The 21,191-nt window shown below is 44.1% G+C and overlaps 1 protein-coding gene across 1 annotated transcript in view; it reads left to right on the top strand.

Annotated features, from left to right (window-relative positions):
• Positions 1 to 525: 525 nt before the first annotated feature.
• Uba2 (ubiquitin like modifier activating enzyme 2) overlaps positions 526 to 21,191 on the top strand; it is a 28,259-nt gene continuing 7,593 nt past the window's right edge. Inside the window, exons 1-12 of the mRNA XM_031386165.1 lie at positions 526 to 740; positions 4,072 to 4,155; positions 5,573 to 5,643; positions 6,579 to 6,643; positions 8,175 to 8,275; positions 10,983 to 11,104; positions 11,830 to 11,897; positions 12,585 to 12,706; positions 13,777 to 13,876; positions 15,042 to 15,205; positions 19,200 to 19,293; positions 19,385 to 19,497. Of these exons, the coding sequence (XP_031242025.1) occupies positions 603 to 740; positions 4,072 to 4,155; positions 5,573 to 5,643; positions 6,579 to 6,643; positions 8,175 to 8,275; positions 10,983 to 11,104; positions 11,830 to 11,897; positions 12,585 to 12,706; positions 13,777 to 13,876; positions 15,042 to 15,205; positions 19,200 to 19,293; positions 19,385 to 19,497 (1,242 nt within the window). The 5' untranslated portion in view covers positions 526 to 602. The remainder of the gene's footprint in view (positions 741 to 4,071; positions 4,156 to 5,572; positions 5,644 to 6,578; positions 6,644 to 8,174; positions 8,276 to 10,982; positions 11,105 to 11,829; positions 11,898 to 12,584; positions 12,707 to 13,776; positions 13,877 to 15,041; positions 15,206 to 19,199; positions 19,294 to 19,384; positions 19,498 to 21,191) is intronic.

Here is a 21,191-nt window from a genome sequence, read left to right as displayed (position 1 = left end):
CCAATTTTCTTTGTGAGAGTTGGCTCCTATCCTTTGCCTACCACACACACACACACACACACACACACACAGAGCTTGGATAACAATGTTCTTAATTTGAAAGTGCTCCTTATGTGTGTAGGATCATAGCTTTCATACCTTTTTTTTCTTTTTCCTTTTCTTTTTTTTTTTTTTTTTTTTTTTTGAGAAAGGGTTTCTCTATGTAGCCCTGGCTGTCCTGGAACTCACTCTGTAGACCAGGCTGGCCTAGAACTCAGACATCCTCCCGCCTCTGCCTCCCAAGTACTGGGATTAAAGGCGTGTGCAAGCACTGCCCGGCCGGGTCACAGCTTTTTTAACCCTTAAATAAGGATCTTTTGTTGGGAATTTAAACCGAGGTCTTTAGAAGGCGACCCTAGGCATCTCAGCCTGAGAGCTGTTCCGTGTTCCTCTGGAATTGTGTGAGAATACCAGGCATCAGAGTGTCGCCTGGGCCCATCTCTGGGCGGGCTGGCGGCCGCAGTGCGCAGGAGCGGAAGCTGTGCCGCCCTTCCCCCACCGACTTCCGGCTACCGCTTGGTTCTCCCGCCTCCGACTGTGCGGCGGCTCGTGGACGTCCCGCCATGGCACTGTCGCGGGGGTTGCCCCGGGAGCTGGCCGAGGCGGTGTCCGGCGGCCGAGTGCTGGTGGTTGGCGCAGGCGGGATCGGCTGTGAGCTGCTGAAGAACCTGGTGCTCACTGGCTTTTCCCACATCGACCTGGTGAGGCCCGGCTGAATGGCGGTCTGCCTGCGGGGCCCGGGGTTCCGGGCGGGAGTCAGGGCGGCGAGGCCCGAGAGGCCTGGGGTTAGGATCACTGTGCGGGAAGCGGGTTGGTAAGACGCCGGCCTCCGGCTGCCCGGACCTCCTGTTCTCGGGCCTTGGCTCTTTGGGCCTGCGCACGCCGCCTCCCGCGGCAGTTTTCCTCCCCAATTACACTGGGATGCTAGAAGAGACCCTGTAGATGCTGGGACTTTAATTCGAACATGCCTCTAACTTAATAAGGATCCCGCGGCAGAGCGCTTTGCCGCCACTAGCCACAGCACCCTGGGCGTGCACACGTGCATTCATTCCCGAGTCTGCCACTGGCCTCCCGGTTGCCAGTGCTGTCTGCATCCCTTTTTATTTTTAACAGATGAGGAAAGTGAGACGCTATGAAGTTGAGTAACTTACCCTGGGGGCACGCCGCAAGTGGCTGGATAGACTCCTTTGGGGCTCGCGCGCCTTTGGGTTGGGCGTAGTACAGATGCGTGTTTATGTCCTTAAAGATACTCCGTGGGGTTTGTAGGATTGGGTGACAACCTGTAATTCATGCACTCGGGAGACCGTAGGATCGGAAGTTTAAGGTTCGCTTGGGCTACGCAGCAACATCTTAGCCAAGAAATATTTTTAACAAAGTTTTTTGATTGTCAGGATTCTTAAGTTTTGCGTTAGCGTAATGTGCAGTGAATTTGTAACTTGTAATTTGTGAATGTGTTGGAGATATTATCTGAACCTTGGATGTGTGTTAAAGATGCCTTAACGTTTAGCAGAAACACGGGATGAAATTGCAGGTGTCAGGGTTTCAGCCGAAGTAGAATTGAAAGGAAACATTCTTCATTGGTCAGGCTTTCACACCCAGTTTTGGTCCATAGGAAGTGCAGTATGCTAGTGACGCTTGGTGCTATTTTAAGAGATTTTGCAGTAAATGGGAGTGAATTGGAAAGTAAATGCTTGTTCTCTGTTTTAATTGTTTTTTTTTGTTGTTGTTTTGTTTTTTTTGTTAAATTTTTGTAGTGAACTTTGAAGTACAAATGCATATTTCAATGATTATGTTCCATAACTGTCACAAACTGCTCTAACCTGTTAGGATGTTTGATGATAACATTTTGTTGTTTATGTAAGTTTATTGAGGTAGAATGCAAATGATGTTTTGTTTTTTTTTCTTTAAAGTAACAATTAGGGGGCTGGAGAGATGGCTCAGTGGTTAAGAGCACTTGACTGCTCTTCTGTAGGTCCTGAGTTCAAATCCCAGCAACTACATGGTGGCTCACAACCATCTGTAACAAGACCTGATGACCTCTTCTGGTTTATCTGAAGACAGCTTCAATGTACTTACATATAATAAATAAATAAATCTTTTTAAAAAAATAACAGGTTAAAATTTATTTTTACTTTAAACTTTTTCATTTAGTTTATGTGTATGGGCCTTTTGCCTGCATTGTGTCTGTGCTTGGTGCCCCCAGAGGCCAGAAGAGGGCGTTGGATCCCCTGAAGGGGGTGTTAGCAATGGCTGTGACCCACTGTGTTGGGACTGAGAATTGAGCCCCTGATCCTATGCAAGAGCAGCCAGCACTCTCAAACTATTGAGCCATCTCTGGCTCCTAGGCTAGATTTTAAACCTGACTTAATTATTTTACCATACATAAGACATATCCTTCAACAGCCCTCAAGTAATCCTGAGTGAATGTATATATAAAGAATTAACGTGAGTATGGTGGCTCTCATCTTTAATCCCAGCACTAGGAGGCAGAGGCAGGCTGGTCTCTGTATGTTCTAGGCAAGCCTGGTCTACAAAGAAAGTTCCAGGAGAGCTGAGGCTGTTAGACAGAGAAACCATCTCAAAAAAGCCAAAAAAGAAAGAAACTAACATTTTCCATATTGCTTAATGAAAAATGTCATGGCACAGTAAATTAAAAATTATCAGACAGATGGTTGTTTATGTATATGGAGGTCAGAGGACAACTTCAAGGTTTGTTCTCCTGGGACATTGTCCAGCAGTTTTTGAGGCAGGGTCTCTTGCAGCTCTAGAACTCTGGAGATGTACTAGGCTTACTGGCTAGTGAGTCCAGGAATTCTTCCTAGCCCCACTGCCCTGGCTCTGGGATTTCAAAGGCTTGCCACTGTGCCCAGCTTGTTTTAATGTGGGTTCTGGAGTATCTAACCCTGCTTCTTGTAGCTGGCAGGCTAGCCACTTTTTTTTAGAAAAAAAGATTGATTTATTTATTTGTTTTATATATGCAAGTACAGTGTCTCTTCACACCAGATACACCAGAAGAGGGTGTCAGACCCCATTACAGATGGTTGTGAGCCACCATGTGGTTGCTGGGAATTGAACTCAGGACCTCTGGAAGAGCAGTCAGTGCTCTTAACTGCTGAGCTATCTCCAGCCCCCTTCTTTTTTTTTTTTTTTTAAGATTTATTTATTTAATTTATGAATACACTCAGACATGCCAGAAGAGGGCATCAGATACTATTACAGATGGTTGTGAGCCACCACGTGGTTGCTGGGAATTGAACTCAGGAGCTCTGGAAGAGCAGCCAGTGCTCTTAACCGATGAGCCATCTCTCCAGTCCCAGGGTAGCCACTTTACTGCCTTCAATCTCCTTGGCCTAGAAAACTTTATTTATTTACTATATTTTGAAGTAGAGTCTCTGTATGTAGCCCTGGTTGGTCTGGAACTCATTATGGAGATCAGGCTGACCTCCAACTAACAGGTAACTGAGTGCACCACCTTGCCCACCCAAAGTGGGGATATATATACACACACACACACACACATATGTATGTATGTATATATTTTAAGGTTTTATTTATTTCATGTATATGATGAGTACCCTGTAGTTGTCTTCAGACACACCAGAAGAGGGCATTGGATCCCATTACAGATGGTTGTGAACCACCATATGGTTGCTGGGAATTGAACTCAGGACCTTTGGAAGAACAGTCTGTGCACTTAACTGCTGAGCCATCTCTCCAGCCCCAATTTTTATATTTATAATGAAATCTTTTATGATATCTAAGGAATTCCCTGAAATATTTGCAAGGATCATGATTAAATAAACAAACAAAAAAATTAGCCATCCTTAGTACATTCTTGAAGTTACCTTTGACTTAAGCTCTGTTCTTCCCATAATCTTTAAATGCAGTTCTTATGTGTTAACAATTTGGGTGTGACTTGTCTAGGAAAGCACTTTGGCTGCAGGTAAACTCTGGGTTAGGAATAGTGAAGATAGTGATGTTGCTCAGACATTGTGACTTACCTGGATTTTTTTTTTTTTCCTTGATTTGTAGATTGATCTGGACACTATCGATGTCAGCAACCTCAACAGGCAGTTCTTGTTTCAAAAGAAACATGTTGGAAGATCAAAGGCCCAGGTAACTTTCCCATACTGCACTTAGGGTTCTTTGACCAAGGTTTCACTTAACAGACAGATTATGACTCCTGTAGAGGGAGAGTGTGGATGAAGCCAGCTCTTTTTATTTTTATTTCTTTTTTTTTTTTTTTCTTTTTCCGAGACAGGGTTTCTCTGTGTAGACCTGGCTGTCCTGGAACTCACTCTGTAGACCAGGCTGGCCTTAAACTCAGAAATCCACCTGCCTCTGCCTCCCAAGTGCTGGGATTAAAGGCGTGCACTGCCACCACCACCCGGCTTTATTTTTATTTCTATGATTAACATTTCATTTACTTATTATGGGGCACTTGTGTGCACCATTTGCATGGGAATGGAAGTCTGAGGAGAACTGGGTCTCTCCCTCTTCTCCTTCCTTGGGGTCCTGGGGATTAAACTCTTGTGACCTGGCGCCTGAGCCTTCACCACACCAGCCTACCTCTTGAATCCCAAAGAGTGAAAAGAGTAAGGGAATGACTCAAGTCCTGCTGTCTATAATTGAGATGTCTTTTATTTCCTCTTCATATTGAAATTTGTTCCTTTACATCCAGGGAGAAAAGGTACTGTTTTGAATATTTCCCTTGGCTTGGGAGGTCAGAGGTCCTGCTGTCCTATTTTCTGCCCTATGCCATTGCAATTATGTTCTTTTCTATCGCAGCTCCCTTCCCAGAGGATGTTTTGACTGAGTTCTTCCTCCTGTGGCAGCAACTTGTGCTAAGTTGTCCTCATGTCTCGTGGTTATGTTTACCTGGATGGCTACTGAAGGCTTCTTAGGCTCTTTATATTTATATATTTTATGTGTATGAGTATACTGTAGCTGTACAGATGGCCTTGAGCCATCATGTGTGTGGCTGCTGGGAATTGAACTCAGAACCTCTGCCGGCCCACTCACTCCCACCCTGCTCGCTCTGGCCGTAATTCACTGTAGCTGTCTTCAGACACACCAGAAGAGGGTGTCAGATCTCATTAGAGGTGGTTGTGAGCCAACATGTGGTTGCTGGGATCCGAACTCAGGACCTTCGGAAGAGCAGTCAGTGCTCTTACCCGCTGAGCTATCTCGCCAGCCCGCTTCTTAGGCGCTTATGTGAATGAGTGGCACGTGATTATGGCAGTTCAGTTCAGTTTAGTTTTGCACTACAGGGAATACCAAATGCCCTTCCTGAGTTAGAGCCCCAGTCTCATGGTGTCTATTTTTTCTGAAGCTTGCCATTCATGTAGAAGTGTGTATGGTCACATATAGGGGAAATTAATTTTATGAATACTAATATAATTGATGAGATCTTACCACAGTTTTTGTACATAAATAGGATTACTACATTATAAGTGAAGCATCCATGTATGTGTCAGTCATATTTCAAATGCCAACACAAATGTTAACAGTGATTTACTGTTGCTTTTCCCAGGTTGCCAAGGAAAGTGTGCTCCAGTTCCACCCTCAAGCGAACATTGAGGCCCACCATGACAGCATCATGAAGTATGCACATCTTTTTGTTACAAAGCTGTTTGCTATGAATTAAGTCTTTAAAGTGTAAGGCATCTTTACCTGGCATGTATGTGAGCCCTGAGTCCTTCTGCCTTTCTAGGATGACTTAGAGATACTTACATGATGTGTCTCTGCCCACATCAATGCCATTGTTATTAACATTTGCTGTGCATTTGAATTATTTAGCTAAGAAATGTTTTAATGTCAGTAAGGAACTTAATTGGAAGCTTAGAAAGAATTCTGTTTTGATGCCTGAAGATCCTCTGAGGCTGTGTATAGTGAGTGTCTGACTGTACTCACTTCAGTGATGACAGATGAGTCTGTCCTTATGGAGGTGTCAGAGCGAGGTTCCGTGGGTGTGCCCCCCACACTAGTCCCTATATGAAGAGTTAGAGTCAGAGAGAGCCTTATACTTTCTCAGGGCATTTGTCTCTTGGGCTATTTCTAATTTTCTGGGTGTTTGCTTTGCAGACCTGCCTATCGCCCTATGACTTCCTTACCCTGTGCCTCTTTCCCATTTCTGCTAAAAGCAGAGCCCCGAGGGGCCTGAACCCAGCCTGATGGTGACCATGTGAGGTGAAGCCTTAGGCCCAGAAGATCCTGGGAATGTGCTCCTAGTGTGTTCCCAGGCACTTGCTGCCCTGAGAAGGCGGTGTGGTGGGAGGCACAGTGAGGCTATGCCAGCTTTCTGCCAGTTGAAGAGTTTGTCTTGGTGCCTTAGGTAGCTGGTCAGAAAGGAGATTTGAGAATAGTTCCTTTAAGATGTGTTTATGTTACTTAGGATAATCCCAGCCTTCTTGTATCTATGACATATGCTCCCACCAACAGTTATTTTTATAGTTATTTATCCTTTTCAGGACTATACTGAGAAAATCATACATGAGGCCAGTTTTGGTGACCTTTTTTTTCCCCATTTTGCTTTCCAGCCCAGACTATAATGTGGAGTTTTTTCGACAGTTTATATTGGTTATGAATGCATTAGATAACAGAGGTAAGATGACTAATATTTCACATCTCATTACTTTCTCTTCCTCATGGCAAAATGTTAGAGTTAGTGTCCAAGTGTGAGCTAGAACTTAGGAGACCTGCCAGGCGATGGTGGCGCATGCCTTTAATCCAGCACTTGGGAGACAGAGGCAGGCGGATTTCTGAGTTTGAGGCCAGCCTGGTCTACAGAGTGAGTTCCAGGACAGCCAGGAAAACCTGTCTCGAAAAAAAACTAAAACAAAAAAACAAAAACAAAAACCACCAAAAAACAAAAAGAACTTAGGAGACCCAAAAGGAAACAAGAACAGCTGTGGTTTGGGAGTAGGTGACAGTCTCACTCTACCCCAAGCCAGTTTGGAACGCAATATATGTTCCCTGAGATTGGCCCTCAACTGGTAGCCATCCTCCTGCCTCCCAGTGTAGGCTGTTCCAGTTAAAGGCTATGACTCTAGAATTACTCCAGCTGTGCCTGTACCACAAGATCCTAGACCAGATCTTCACAGGTGTAACGTCTATATCTGGAAAGCCAGGCGTGGTGGCCATGTCTTTTATCCCAGTTCTTAAGAGGCAGATGTAGGTGGATCTCTGAGTTCGAGTCTAGACTGCCCTGTAGCAAGCAGAGGGCCAGCCAGGACTACAGGCAACAGAGTAGTGTGCAAAGTGTGCATAGTGATTACTAAAAGGGAGGACACTGAAAGCCTAAATGCTCCTTTTTTTTTTTTTTTTTTTGGTTTTTCGAGACAGGGTTTCTCTGTGTAGCCCTGGCTGTCTTGGAACTCACTCTGTAGACCAGGCTGGCCTGGAACTCAGAAATCCACCTGCCTCTCTGCTTCCCAAGTGCTAGGATTAAAGGCATGCACCACCACTGCCCAGCGTGCTCCATCTTCTGTGTCCCTCATCCACTATGGATTACATGATGGAAGTGTAGTAACATGTTACAGAATGCATGAAAATGGTTTGTACAACTCACACCTTACCTTGATGCTTTTGATGGTTTCCTTTACATTTATTTATGTGAATGGGTGTGTTGTCTGCATGTATGTCTGTGTAATGTGTGCTGTCCCAATGCTCAAAGACTCCCAAAGAGAAGGCCAGATTCCCTGGACTGACAGTTTTGAGCTACCTTATAGGTTCAGGGAACTGAATTCTGGATTCTCTGACTGGAAGAACAACCAATACCCTTAACTGCTGAGCTGTCTTTCCAGCCCCACTTTGGATATTGTAGAAGTACCTTGAGTCACACCCAGGGCTGTACATATACCAGACAGGCTGCCCTCACAGCTCCAGCACTTGGGAATCATTTCTAGAAGTCTTTTTCTAGAGTGAATTTGCAATATTAATTCCTTGGTTGTAGTTTTGTTGACTGTCCCTGTAATGATCAAGGCTGTACTCCAGTGTTGCAGTCCTAAGTGGTCAAGTTACATTCCCATAGTCACAGTGAGCATGTGCTGAATTGAAAGCAAGAAATGTTTGTAATTGCCATCTGAACCTGTTGGTGTCATCTGAAACTCTTGCTCACCACTGTGTTCTTTCAGCTGCACGAAACCATGTGAATAGGATGTGTCTGGCCGCTGACGTGCCTCTCATTGAGAGCGGGACTGCTGGGTATCTCGGACAGGTGACTACTATCAAGAAGGTGAAGAGACGTTTGATTTTCTCTTACTTACTTGAGACCTGGGAAGGAAAGAAACTCTGGGTTTGTATAGCGGAAACAGGTCAGCATCCAAGGTGTAGAGATTTCATGCCAGATATGACTTGGTGATGCTTGGGTCTCTGGGTTCATTCAGTTACCAGCAAATCCCTACCCTCAAATAAAGCCCAGGATGATCTAAAGGCAGAGGAAGAGAGCTCTTGACTCTGTACTGCTTTGTTACCTTAATTTATTTGTTAAAATCCTAGACCAAGTTGGGCATGGTGGCATACAACTTTAATCCCAGCACGTGGAAGGTAAAGGCAGGTGGAACACTGAGTTCGAGGCCAGCCTGGTCTTCAGAGTGAGCACCAAGACAGTCAGGGCTACACAGAGAAACCCTGTCTCAAAAAAAAAAAAAAAAAAAAAAAAAAAAAAGAGGAAAGACCCAAACTAGCAAACAACAACAAATCCTTATACTGACTGACATAACAAACTGTACAAAAAGTCTTAGTCATGGACTTTGTGCCATGTTGTAGACGACAGACAATAAATCAGACTTCACAAAGTTTCAGTGAGCCAGGCATGGTGGCACATGCTTGTAATCCCAGCAACCGAAGCAGAGATGGCAGGATCTGATTTCAAGGCCAGCCTGGTCCGTATAGTAAGATCCTGTCTTCAAAACAAATCAGAACTTCCTTTTGAGCTATGAGCCTGCTCAGCAGGGGCTTGCCGCGGAGCCAGAGCCCCTGACCCTCATGTTGGAAGGAGAAAACAAACTGCCCTCTAGTTTCCACACTCATGTGTTGCAGCTGCCTGCGGCTACATACGAACGGAACAGGGGAAGGGGCCTGCGGGAAATTAAAGGGAATCGGATGGTGAGAGGAATAAATAAAAAATGGGACCAAGATATGCTTTCTGCTTCAAGTCCAAAGTGTATTATGAAACTTGAGACTCAAGCAAGCAAGCAAACACCCCCCACCCCAAGTTGTGGCCAAATTAGCATCTGAATGCTTGGCAGGGCGCCCCTGTTAGCAGGAACTTCTAGGCAGAGAGGTGACCTAAACAAAAGGGCTTTGTTTAAGTCAGGAAGCCTGGGGCTGCTTGTGGCGTGGCAAGATCTGAGACAGCCAGCTTTCTGCTGAAGGAGGTTACAGTCCTGCATGCGCACACGCGCACATGCACACGCACACACATAATAAATATAATAAATCAAGTTAACTTTTAGGTTTGGGAGTCTAGTTCAGCTGTAGAGTTGATTAGTCCTAAATCCAGGTCAGTAATATTAATTTTACCTGAAAGCGTCTGGGTCCACAGGTCTGAAGAGAACTGAAACCATCTGGGTGTATTTGTGAAATAGTGTAAGCATTTTAGTAAAACTAAAGAGCAAAAGAGGATGGTGAACACTCATTGACCTGGTTATAAGACCCTGGGATTGGAATTGGTTTGCTCTTCAGGACGAAACATTAGAAGCTACGTTTGAAGAATTCCTTTGCAGATTGAAGCTATTTTTAAAAAGTAGCTAAAATGGTCTGGCTTGTCTAGTATTTTTTTGACTGGGGGTATCTGTTACAAAGTGGCCCTTTCTTCTGTTATAACTTAGTCTTGGACACTTATTCCGTGTATTTTACAGAGGTTGTCATGTGTGTTGGGGTGTAGAATCAGTGGGGGGTTTGATGTCTTTGGGCACATCAAGGCCGGTTGCTTTCTTTGTTGCCCCATTGTGACAAACCATGTCTGCTTGTCAAGTGGATTCGTCCAAGACATTTTGTTGGAAGATCAAGGGCACAACAGTATTCTGGAGCAAATCCTGAATCCACCATTATTGTATATTAAAACCACTTTTGTGGGGCTTGGTTCTTTAACTATTAGTGGAAAGACACTTTTTTTATGCTTCTGTGTGAAGGCTGAGGTTGAGTGTGCTGAGGTAAGAAAGGATTCATCTGATGGTCCTACATTGGGGATACCTTAACATTTCATACATCTTGGTGTCCATTGAAATTGACAATCATCCTGGTGTGACTTTAAGGTTATTGGGGTATTGGGATATGAGGATATTTAGGGTATTAACAGATCAAAATTTGTTAATTTTGATTGACATCTTTAAATATGTGGCTAGAAAGTTCTTGGTTTTTTGTTTTGTTTTGTTTTTAAGATTTGTTTTTATGTATATAGCAGCCTGTCTGCATGTATGCCTCCACACCAGGAGAGGGCACCAGATCTCATTACAGATGTTTATAAGCCACCACGTGGTTGCTGTGAACTGAACTTCCAGGACCTCTGGAAGAACAGCCAGTGCTCTTAACCTCTGAGCTGTCTCTCCAGCCCTCCTTATAATAGGGAGTCCTGGTTCCATCTTAGCTATGGTTGTGGTCACTTCATTTAGCCTTTGTATTATGACTAGACTCTTTATGTGTACAGTAAGGATTTTGCAGTCACTAATATTTAAAATTTTTCTTGACAACATAAAACCCAGTTGGAGCTGGGCAGTGGTGGCACATGCCTTTAATCCCAGCACTTGGGAGGCAGAGGCAGGCGGATTTCTGAGTTCCAGGCCAGCCTGGTCTACAGAGTGAGTTCCAGGACAGCCAGGGCCACACAGAGAAACCCTGTCTCAGAAAAACAAAACAAAACAAAACAAACCTAGTTGGAATGTAAATGAAGGGATGGAGTGTCTACCTTATAACCACTTTCCTGTGTCCTAATGTTATAGGGTGTGACTGAGTGTTATGAATGTCACCCTAAGCCTACCCAGAGAACGTTCCCTGGCTGTACGATTCGGAACACACCTTCAGAACCTATCCATTGCATCGTATGGGCCAAGTATTTGTTCAAGTAAGAGTTACGTACTTCTGGCATATTTTTCAGAACTGATCATGGAAAGTGAGGCCATTTTTACTTAAATACTCTTAAAAAGTTGTGTTTACAGTGGTTAAATATGGTGAAGAGACAGCAGTGGCTTTCTTGGGTCTCGTTCAGACCACATTCTTAGCATGCTGTGGGCGAAATTTTAGATGTTTAGTCTGGTATTGGACATAGGCATGCAACTAAGTTTGTTCGAATGTATATATTTGGAAATATGAAAACATACTTATAAATAACCATTGGTTAAACAAGAAATCACAATGGAAGTTAAAAATACTTAGTGGGGCTGGGGTGAAACTAGTGGCATAGTACTTGCCTGGTATGCCTGAGGCCGTGGTTTGGATCTCTAACCCTGTTCAATAACCATCTACAATCAACTCTAATGTATAATGTCTGTGGACCAGCTAGCTAGCCAGGGGTCCCTTATAAGTGTCCTGGTGTTAAATTGTTCTTTGACGAGGAAGCTTGCCCATCTCTGCTAACACATGTGAACACACATCTCAGACTTAGCCTTAGTGCCGAGAGCAAACAGCATGATCCCATGTCAGTGCCTTGGTCCTAGAGTGTGGTTCACCAATTGTTTATTATAATCCTGCTAGGAATTTGGACTACTGTAAATTAGTTATTTGTGGATTAATAATCAATGTTCGTTCCAAATGCCTGTACCTAAAAGTTCACGATTGTGACATTTGCAGCCAGCTGTTTGGAGAGGAAGATGCTGATCAAGAAGTGTCTCCTGACAGAGCTGACCCTGAAGCAGCTTGTAAGTGACTGGTGCCTTTCGTTGCTCGTTCATTGTTGGTTGTGATATACAGTGGTGCCTAAGGAAAGTGTCTTGTGGTCCTTATCTTGGAACTCCTAGGTGGATGGACTTGGCTGTCCTGGAGCTCAGAGAGGTCCATCTGCCTCTGCCTCTGCCTCCCAGAGCGCAGAGCTACCATACCCATCCCTCTTTGCCGTTTTAATTCTTTTAACAAAGGAGTAGTTGCATTTCACTGATAAATCAAGACATGACATTTCTTAGGTCTAATCACTTGGGCTGCTAGTGGTACTGCCCTGTTCTATTTATAGGGCTGTGCTTCACACTGGTACTCATGTGCTCTTAGAGACTGAGTCTTGGGGCTGGAGAGGTGGCTCAGATTCAGAGTACTGTCTGCTCTTCTAGAGGACCCTGGTTCAATTCCCAGCATCCACACGTTGCCTCACAACCCTTTTGTAACTCCAGTTCCAAGGGATGTCATACCCTCTTCTGGCCTCCAAAGGCAAAGTCAGACATTTGGCGCACATACACACATGTAGCTCAAACTACCCAGGCATGTAAAGGAAAAATTTAAATTTTACTGTCCTGGAGCTCTTGAGTGTGTCAACATACAGCTGACTTCTGTGAATGATTTTTCTCCCACTGGTAAGAACTTAATCGTATATTGAAAACACAATGCTTGTTTTGTAGGGGAACCAACAGAGGCTGAAGCCAGAGTGCGAGCATCTAATGAAGACGGAGACATTAAGCGTATTTCCACTAAGGAATGGGCTAAGTCAACTGGATACGATCCAGTTAAACTTTTTACCAAGGTTAGGTGGCTTCCTCACTCGTCCTCCCTCTTCTTTACAGTTTATTTTATGTGTACGAATGTTTTGCATGCAAGTGTTTGTGTACCATGTGTATGCTGGTGTTCAGCTCAGAAGTGGAGGTCTGATCAAAGAGAACTAGAGTTATGGATGGTAATGAGCTGTCACATGGGTGCTGGGAACTGAACCCTAGTCCTCTGCAAAAGCAACAAGAGTTCTCGCCAGGTGCTGGTGGTGTATGCCTCTAATCCTAGCACTCAGGAAGTAGAAGCAGGAAGATCTCTGTGAGTTCAAGAACAGTCAGGGCTACACAGAGAAACCCTGTCTTGAAAAAAAAATACCAAAAAAAGTGTTAACCCTTGAAGCATCTCTCCAGCCCCAGGGCTCGAACATCTGATAAGCGTGAGCGCCACTGAGCAGTATCTGAGCAAGGCTTACTTCCTTTTCTTTTTTAATTGAATGCAATGTATTTAGAAGGTCTTTCGCCTCTTTCCTGCTCAGATCCTCTTAGCAGTTCAGCCACCTACTCTAAGTCACCTTTGAATTCTTATTCTTAGTGTATACTGTTGTCTGCTGATTAATTCCTGAGCAGTCTCCAACCTGTTTGTGATTGGGATGTTCGAGCTAAACCTCATTTCTGTTGGTTTTCATAATTACAGAACCCTTAGCCTCCCCAGAATCTCTTAACTATTCATAAATCTCAGATTCCCTAACCCCACCTGCAAAACAGAAAGGACAGAAATGGAGCACCAGCCTCTGAATGCAACGTTACCTAGAGAGTATTAGACTGGGGCAGGTTTATTGAGCCCTTTAGTTTGTGTCATTGGGCTTCCGACTGACCGGTGGAGTGGTTGTGGGGTTGTAGGAGGGCCTGGGTGGCCAGCAGAACTGAGGATACTGTACCCCTGCTCCAAATATTTCATTTTTTTCTGTGCTGTTGGAAATTATTATTCTGCTAACATATGCTGGGCCTTTAAGCCTAATTTCATGGCATAATTTTAGTAAATCAGCCTAATTTGATCTGTTTTTATCAACTTGGGCTCTATAGGATTAATGGGATTTGTTTATTTCAGCTTTTTAAAGATGATATTAGGTATCTGCTGACAATGGACAAACTCTGGCGCAAGAGGAAACCTCCAGTTCCACTGGACTGGGCTGAAGTGCAGAGTCAAGGTAAAGAACGTAGCTAGTTCCTCTCCTACCTACCCTGAGAGCCGTCACCTGAAGTGTGTCTGCATGAGAGAGGTTGGGTATGACACTGCTCCACTAGGAGCTGCTGTCTCCCTCTTAGACTTCCCAGCAGGACCCTGCTCTCACAAGCTGCCTGCTGTCTCTGGTTTGCTTTGTTTTATTTTATAACTGTCATTGATTAGGACATCATGGCTTCATTATTCCTGAAAGTGTTGTGGTGGCTGTTTGTACAGATCTGCCTTTGTTTTCTTTTTTGTTTTTCAAGACAGGATTTCTCTGTGTAGCTCTAGCTGTCCTGGAACTTAACTCTGTAGACCAGGCTGGCCTCGAACTCAGAAATCCGCCTGTCTCTGCCTCCCAAGTTCTGGGATTAAAGGCGTGCGCCACCACTGCCCAGTTCGTGATTGTTTCTTTAAGGTTTATTTTAGAGGGACTAGAGAGATGGCTCAGCAGTTAAGAGCACTGACTGCTCTGCCAGAGGTCCTGAGTTCAATTCCCAACAACCACATGGTGGCTCACAACCATCTGTAATGAGATCCAATGCCCTCTTCTGTGTGTGAGGACAGCTACAGTGTACTCATACACATAAAATAAATAAATCTTAAAAAAAAAAAATTTACTTCAGAAACACAATTTAAAAGTTTATATTTAAAGAAATAAAACAATTTTAGTGACTACTTCTTTGTCACTGGGATACTGTACTTTATGTGAACTATGCTGCAGCTCACAGCACGGTTGAACTTAATAAGGAGTAACATTGGACATGTGGAAATGTGACTGACAGCTTCTGCTCAGAGTGTTAACCGTGCTGGGCATAATATGATGCTCATTCTTCCCCTTTATATTTATTTGCCAACTATGTGAGTATGTGCACATGAGTGTGGGTTCTCACCAAGGCCAGAAGAGCAGCCAGTTCTCGTAAGTGCAGTTATGTCTCCAGCACTATCATTATATTCTTGAATGTCCCCGAAATACCGTGAGTTCCTGAAGTGGTGTTACAGCGTCTGCAGCCTCGGCAGTTTCCATGCATACATGCTCATAGTGACAATATTGAGAAATTTGTCTCTTTGTAAATCTTAATGGCCACAAGTTGAATCTGTTTAATGGAGCAAGATGGAGTTTATTAAACGTTCTTGTTCATTTTTAGGAGAAGAAGCCAATGCTGATCAACAAAATGAGCCCCAGTTGGGTTTGAAAGACCAGCAGGTTCTGGATGTAAAGAGCTACGCAAGTCTGTTCTCAAAGAGCGTTGAGACTCTGCGAGTCCATTTAGCCGAGAAGGGGGATGGAGCTGAACTCATCTGGGATAAGGTGTGTTTTGAAATGTGTGTATCGCTTAGATACTCACTTGTGTTACTCCTGTGCTCCAGGAGAAGCTAACAGTTGGGTGTTACCTATTTCATTTGAATGCTTTCATTTCCACTTGTTCTATTAGAATTCAAATTATCTGCCCGTAAACTTAAATATCACAAAGGTTTTTGTTTGTTTGTTTGTTTGTTTGTTTGGTTTTGGTTTTTCAAGACAGGGTTTCTCTGTGTAGCCCTGGCTGTCCTAGAACTCACTCTGTAGACCTGGCTGGCCTCAAACTCAGAAATCTGCCTTCCTCTGCCTCCCAAGTGCTGGGATTAAAGGCGTGCACCACCACCGCCCGGCTTTTAATATAAGTGTCGAGCCAGGCGGTGGTGGCGCACGCCTTTAATCCCAGCACTTGGGAGGCAGAGGCAGGCAGATTTCTGAGTTCGAGGACAGCCTGGTCTACAGAGTGAGTTCCAGGACAGCCAGGGCTACAAAGAGAAACCCTGTCTGGAAATACCCCCCAAGGAAAAGAAAAGAAAACAGATGTTAAGTCCTCTTATTTTGGAGGCAGCAGCTCATTTGCCTGATCTGACCTAAAGAATTTTTTTTTTTTTTTTGCCTGCGTGCGCGCGCGCGCACGCACGCACGCACGCACGCACGCACGCACGCACACACACACACACACACACACACACACACACACACACACACGGCCTAGGCCGTTGTCTGTGCTGAGACACATCGGCAGCTTATGCAGCAGGGCCACACTCAGCTCTAAGATTGCCTTTCTGTTGAATTGAGTAGGGTATTTCAGAAGTCTGGGAGAGAAAAGCCATGTATGGCCCACTCCTGTACTCCAAGCACTTCGGAGGCTGAGATAGATCACCATGTTGAGGCCATCCTAGCCTAGGCTAGAGAGTGAGCCTGTCTCACAAGCAAATCAGAAAGGTCTCTCAATACACAAATCAGATGGCATTGTTTTGGTTTTGTTATGTCTGAGATAGGACCTCTCCTCCGAGCCGGCCTCAAAGGCTTATCCCATATGTTCATCACTTTGCCCAGTTCAAGTGGTGCTAGAGATTGAATTCAGGGCCTCACACCTGCTTCTTGGGAAGACGTAGTTTTTCTTCTTCTTCTTCTTCTTCTTTTTTTTTTTAAAGGATTTATTTTATTTATTTTATGTGTATGAGTACATTGTAGCTATACAGATGGCCATGAGCCATCATCTGTGTGGCTGCTGTTGAACTCAGGACCTCTGCCGGGCCCGCTTGCTCCAGCCCTGCTCGCTCTGCCCTGCTCCAGCGAAATTTACTGCAGCTGTCTTCAGACACACCAGAAGAGGGTGTCCGATCTCATTACAGGTGGTTGTGAGCCACCATGTGGTTGCTGGGATCCGAACTCAGGACCTTCGGAAGAGCAGTCAGTGCTCTTACCCTCTGAGCCATCTTGCCAGCCCGTAGTTTTTCTTCCTTCTTTCTTTCTTTCTTTCTTTCTTTCTTTCTTTCTTTCTTTCTTTCTTTCTTTCTTTCTTTCTTTTCTTTTCTTTTCTTTTCTTTTTTTTTTTCCCGAGACAGGGTTTCTCTGTGTAGCCCTGGCTGTCCTGGAACTTACTCTGTAGACCAGGCTGGCCTCGAACTCAGAAATCCACCTGCCTCTGCCTCCCAAGTGCTGGGATTAAAGGCGTGGGCCACCACCACCCAGCAGACGTAGTTTTTCTTAAGTGAGAGTTCATTGAAATTAATTGGCATTTTAATTGCAGGTGAAATTGGTTACATGACAAAGTTTGTTTATTTCTACAGTGAATTCCAAAGTTTTGCTGTGGGGGCTAAGGATGTGTCTGTAGCTCTTTAGTGGAGTGCTTACTTGCTTGGTGAGCATGGGCCCTGGGTTTGATCCCCACCATGGGAGGGGAAGATTTACCATGGGTCTCAGAGTAAGGAAAAATGATTGGCCATTTTTAGAATCCTCAGATAACTTTGTGTCCACAAACTTTGAAACTTTGGTTGAATCACATCTAAAGACATCTAAAAGAAAGCTAGTGAATTTAGATTTTTGAAATTTTTATAAACACTAGTCTCTGAGTTTATGTGATATAAATGGTAGGTTTTTAAATTTTCTTTGTTGTTATTCTAGTGATCTGGAAAGTCTCTGTTACTTCACTGAGGCCAAATAAGGAGCTATTGGAGCTGAGCACGGCTGCCTTGTAACTCTGCACCTAGTGGTGTAGGGGACAGTTGTAGAGATGTGCTTTGTGTTTTACTTTTTATGAATGTGAGTGCTGTGCTTGTGTGCGTGCATGTGCAAGATGTACTCCTGGTACCCAGATAGGCAGAGCCCTGGAACTAACTAGCATTACAGGTGGGTTGGTTGTAAGCCATCATGTGATGCTGGTTGGCACTTGGAATCAGGATCTCCAGAAAGTAGCCAGTGCTCTAAACCTGAGCTCTCCAATCCCTCGGGCTATTTTTTTTAAGAATTAAGGCTTGGGACTGGAGAGATGGCTCAGCAGTTAAGAGCATTGCTGTTCCAGAGGTCCTGAGTTCAAATCCCAGCAACCACATGGTGGCTCACAAGCGTCTGTAATGGGATCCCATGCCCTGTTCTGGTGAAGACAGCTACAGTGTACTATTTATATACATTAAATACATCTATCTATTTTTTAAAAAAGGAGAAGAAAGAAAGAATAAAGGCTTGTAGCTAGGTGTGGTGGTGCACATCTTTAATCCCAATTCTCAGGAGGCAGGGGCAGGTGGATCTCTGTGAGTTGAGACCAGTCTGCTGTACAGCTCAACAGCCACAGTTACCCCGAGAAACCCTGTCTCCAAACCCAAAAATAAATTAAAGGAGGACATTTTCTAAAGCAAACCAGCTATGTCTCACTACTAAAATAGAAGTAGACTACCAGACATGATGGCTTATACCTTTAGTCCCAGTGCTCAGAGGCATAAGCAGATCTGAGTTCGAACATACATAGTAAGTTCCAGGGTAGCCAGGGATATATGGTGAGACTCCTGCCCCACAAGGCTCCCTCCCTCTTAAGTCATTTCTCAGCAGTTCTCACTTGCACAAGGTATCTGTACAGCTCTAGCTGAGAGTTCACAGCCACAGCTGGGGAAGACCATGCTGGTGGGGCTTGGCAGGCACTCAAACAGGTTATCCTTGCCTGGGTTCTGTGTATGTCTAGCAGCTTCATTAATGGGCCCAGAAAGTGCATTTGGTTTTGTTGTGGTGTTTTGGTTTTTTTAGACGAGGTTTCTCTGTGTACTCCTGGCTGACCTGGAACTCGCTTTATAGACCAGGCTGGCCTCAACTCACAGAGATCCACCTGTCTCTCCTCCCAAGTGCTGGGATTAAAGGCATGAGCCCCCATACCCCATGGTTTTGTTGTTGTTGTTTTTAAAAGTTTATTTATTTCATGTGAGCACACTGTCAGTCTTGTCAGAAAAGGATATCAGATCACATTACAGATGGTAGTGAGCCACCATGTGGTTGGCTGAGCCATTTCTCCAGCTCTGGTTTTGTTGTTTTTTTTTAAGATATGTTTATTTTTATGTGTAAGTATTGTGCTTGCATCTGTTGATGTGTTCCCTGTGTATCTGTGTCCTGCAACTGTCCGAAGGCAGTATTGAATCTCCTGAACTGTTATAGATGTGACTACCATGTGGATGCTGGGAGCTGAACTTTGTTCTTCTGTAAGAGCTGCAAGTGCTGGTAACCAAATGCTGGGCCATCCTTCCAGTTCACACTGTATTTGTTTAGCAGGAATTTGCTTTCCTAGCAAGCATGGCAATTATAAGTGTTCTTGGCAGACTATCTTCCTGGGCCAGAGAACCAGTTGGCCCCTGCCCTCCCCGCTTCCTCCCACCCCCAGTCAGCCTCTGGTGTAGGTCTCCCTTGTTCTGGCTGTGTGGCTACAACATTGCGTACTTGTTAATGTGGCTGTTGTGGGAGGTAATGCCAATGAAATGACTTTGACTGATCATGGCCTTGTCATTTGTGTTATTGGCAGGACGACCCACCTGCAATGGATTTTGTCACATCTGCTGCAAACCTCAGGATGCACATTTTCAGCATGAATATGAAGAGCAGGTTTGATATAAAATGTAAGTTATTTGTATTTTAGACTGTATCATCAACAAACCCATGTACAGTTTTCCTTTTGCCCTGAACATGTTTGTCTCTTTTGTCCTCTAGCAATGGCAGGGAATATCATTCCTGCTATAGCTACTACTAATGCAGTGATCGCTGGCTTGATAGTGTTGGAAGGATTAAAGATTTTATCTGGAAAAATAGACCAGTGTAGAACTGTGAGTAATCTTGTTTCATTTTGGTTTTTGAGATAATGTCTCACTATGTTGCCCCAGCTGATCTGTATGGACCAGGCTGCCTTGAACTAACAGGGATCCACCTGCCTCTGCTTCCTGAGTTCTGAGATCTAAGGTATATATGCCTCTCTTGTGCTAGGCTCACTAAGAAATGCCTTTGGAATTTTAAGACTAAGTCTCATGTAGCCCAGGCTAATCTTGAACTCACTGTGTAGCTGAGGATGATTTGAAAAGGTCCCTGAGAGTGTGTGCACAGCTTTCACCCCACTCCCAGATTGATGATGGTGATGGTGGTGATGATGATGATTCTTGTTATTATTATTTTTTATTATTATTATTCTACTTTTATTTTAGGCTGACATGTTTTTAACTTCTAAGAATTTTTTTGATGAACTTTTTATAGCAGACAATGTATCTATATTTGATGGCTGTTTGCTTAACTTACAAATATCAAGTGGATTAATAATGTTTAGCCTAAGTGTTAACAGTAATTCTGACTTTCCTTAGTTGGCTACTGGCATTAAAGTTGGCTTTGGACATCGTAAGCACGTGTTCTGCCATGTGTTATAGCTATAGCTTCAGTTGTATGTTACTACTGCCGATTGCCTTGCTAACTTTCTCTCATGTAGCCTCAGGTCACTTCTTCCCTTGCTTCCAGCCTTGTTCTGTGCCTAAGTTCATTATAGGGAAAAGCTACAGACTGAGCTGTCTGGTTCAACTTAGCTGTTCTGGCTCAAACTCCTCTCCACACTGATTCAAACTTGCTTCTCTTGGCCTTTGACTGAATTGCCCTGTTTGGCCTCAAACTAACTCTAGCAATCTGTTCTAATCTTCTGGCTCCTTCACATTCTCTGGCTCATTCTATCTTTACCTGTGTCTAGCTTGTTCTCTCTCAGTGCAACTGTCCTGGTAAAACTACCTCCCCTCCTCTCTTCTCCCCTCCTCTCTTCTCCTCACCTCTGTTCTCCTTCCCCTCTCCCCCTCCCTCTTCTCCCTTCCTTTCCCCACCTCTCTCTGCTGCTCCTTCAAATAGCTTCCCTCTCCTCTCTCTCCTCATGAGAGTTGGGCATAAACTTTCTCTGGTTCATCACTTTGTCTGCCACTCGATTAGACATTACTTTCAGACATGGCTGCTATAAACTACCTTTACCTTCATTGTTTGAGATTAAAGGTGTATACTGAGGGGGTATCTGTATTCCAGCAGAGCGGCCATGTTGCTAGATTAAAATCCCTCTACATTGCTGGGCAGCGGTGGCACATGCCTTTATTCCAGTACTTAGAGGTATAGGCAGGTGGATTTCTGCGTTCAAGGCCAGCCTGGTCTATAGAGTGAGTTCCAGGACACCCAGGGTTATACAGAGAAACCCTGTCTCCAAAAAAAAGAAAAAGAAAAAGGGGAAAAAAAGAAAAGATTTTTAGATTTATCTATAAAAATGGTAAGTTAGGCTGGAGAGGTATGACTCTGCAGTTAAGTGCACTGACTGCTCTTCCAGAGGTCCTGAGTTCAATTCCTAGCAACCACATTGTGGCTCACAACCATCTGTAATGGGATTTGATGCCCTCTTCTGGGTTGTCTGAAAACAGCAATAGTGTACTCATATACATAAAAAATTTTTATTAAAATGGTAACTCAATGTTTCTGATTCCTACTTGTGTGTGTGTGTGTTTTTTTTTTT

The sequence above is a fragment of the Mastomys coucha genome, unplaced genomic scaffold (assembly GCF_008632895.1).
Source record: "Mastomys coucha isolate ucsf_1 unplaced genomic scaffold, UCSF_Mcou_1 pScaffold21, whole genome shotgun sequence".
Taxonomy (NCBI): Eukaryota; Metazoa; Chordata; class Mammalia; order Rodentia; family Muridae; genus Mastomys; species Mastomys coucha.
This window is presented reverse-complemented; position numbering and strand designations above follow the sequence as displayed.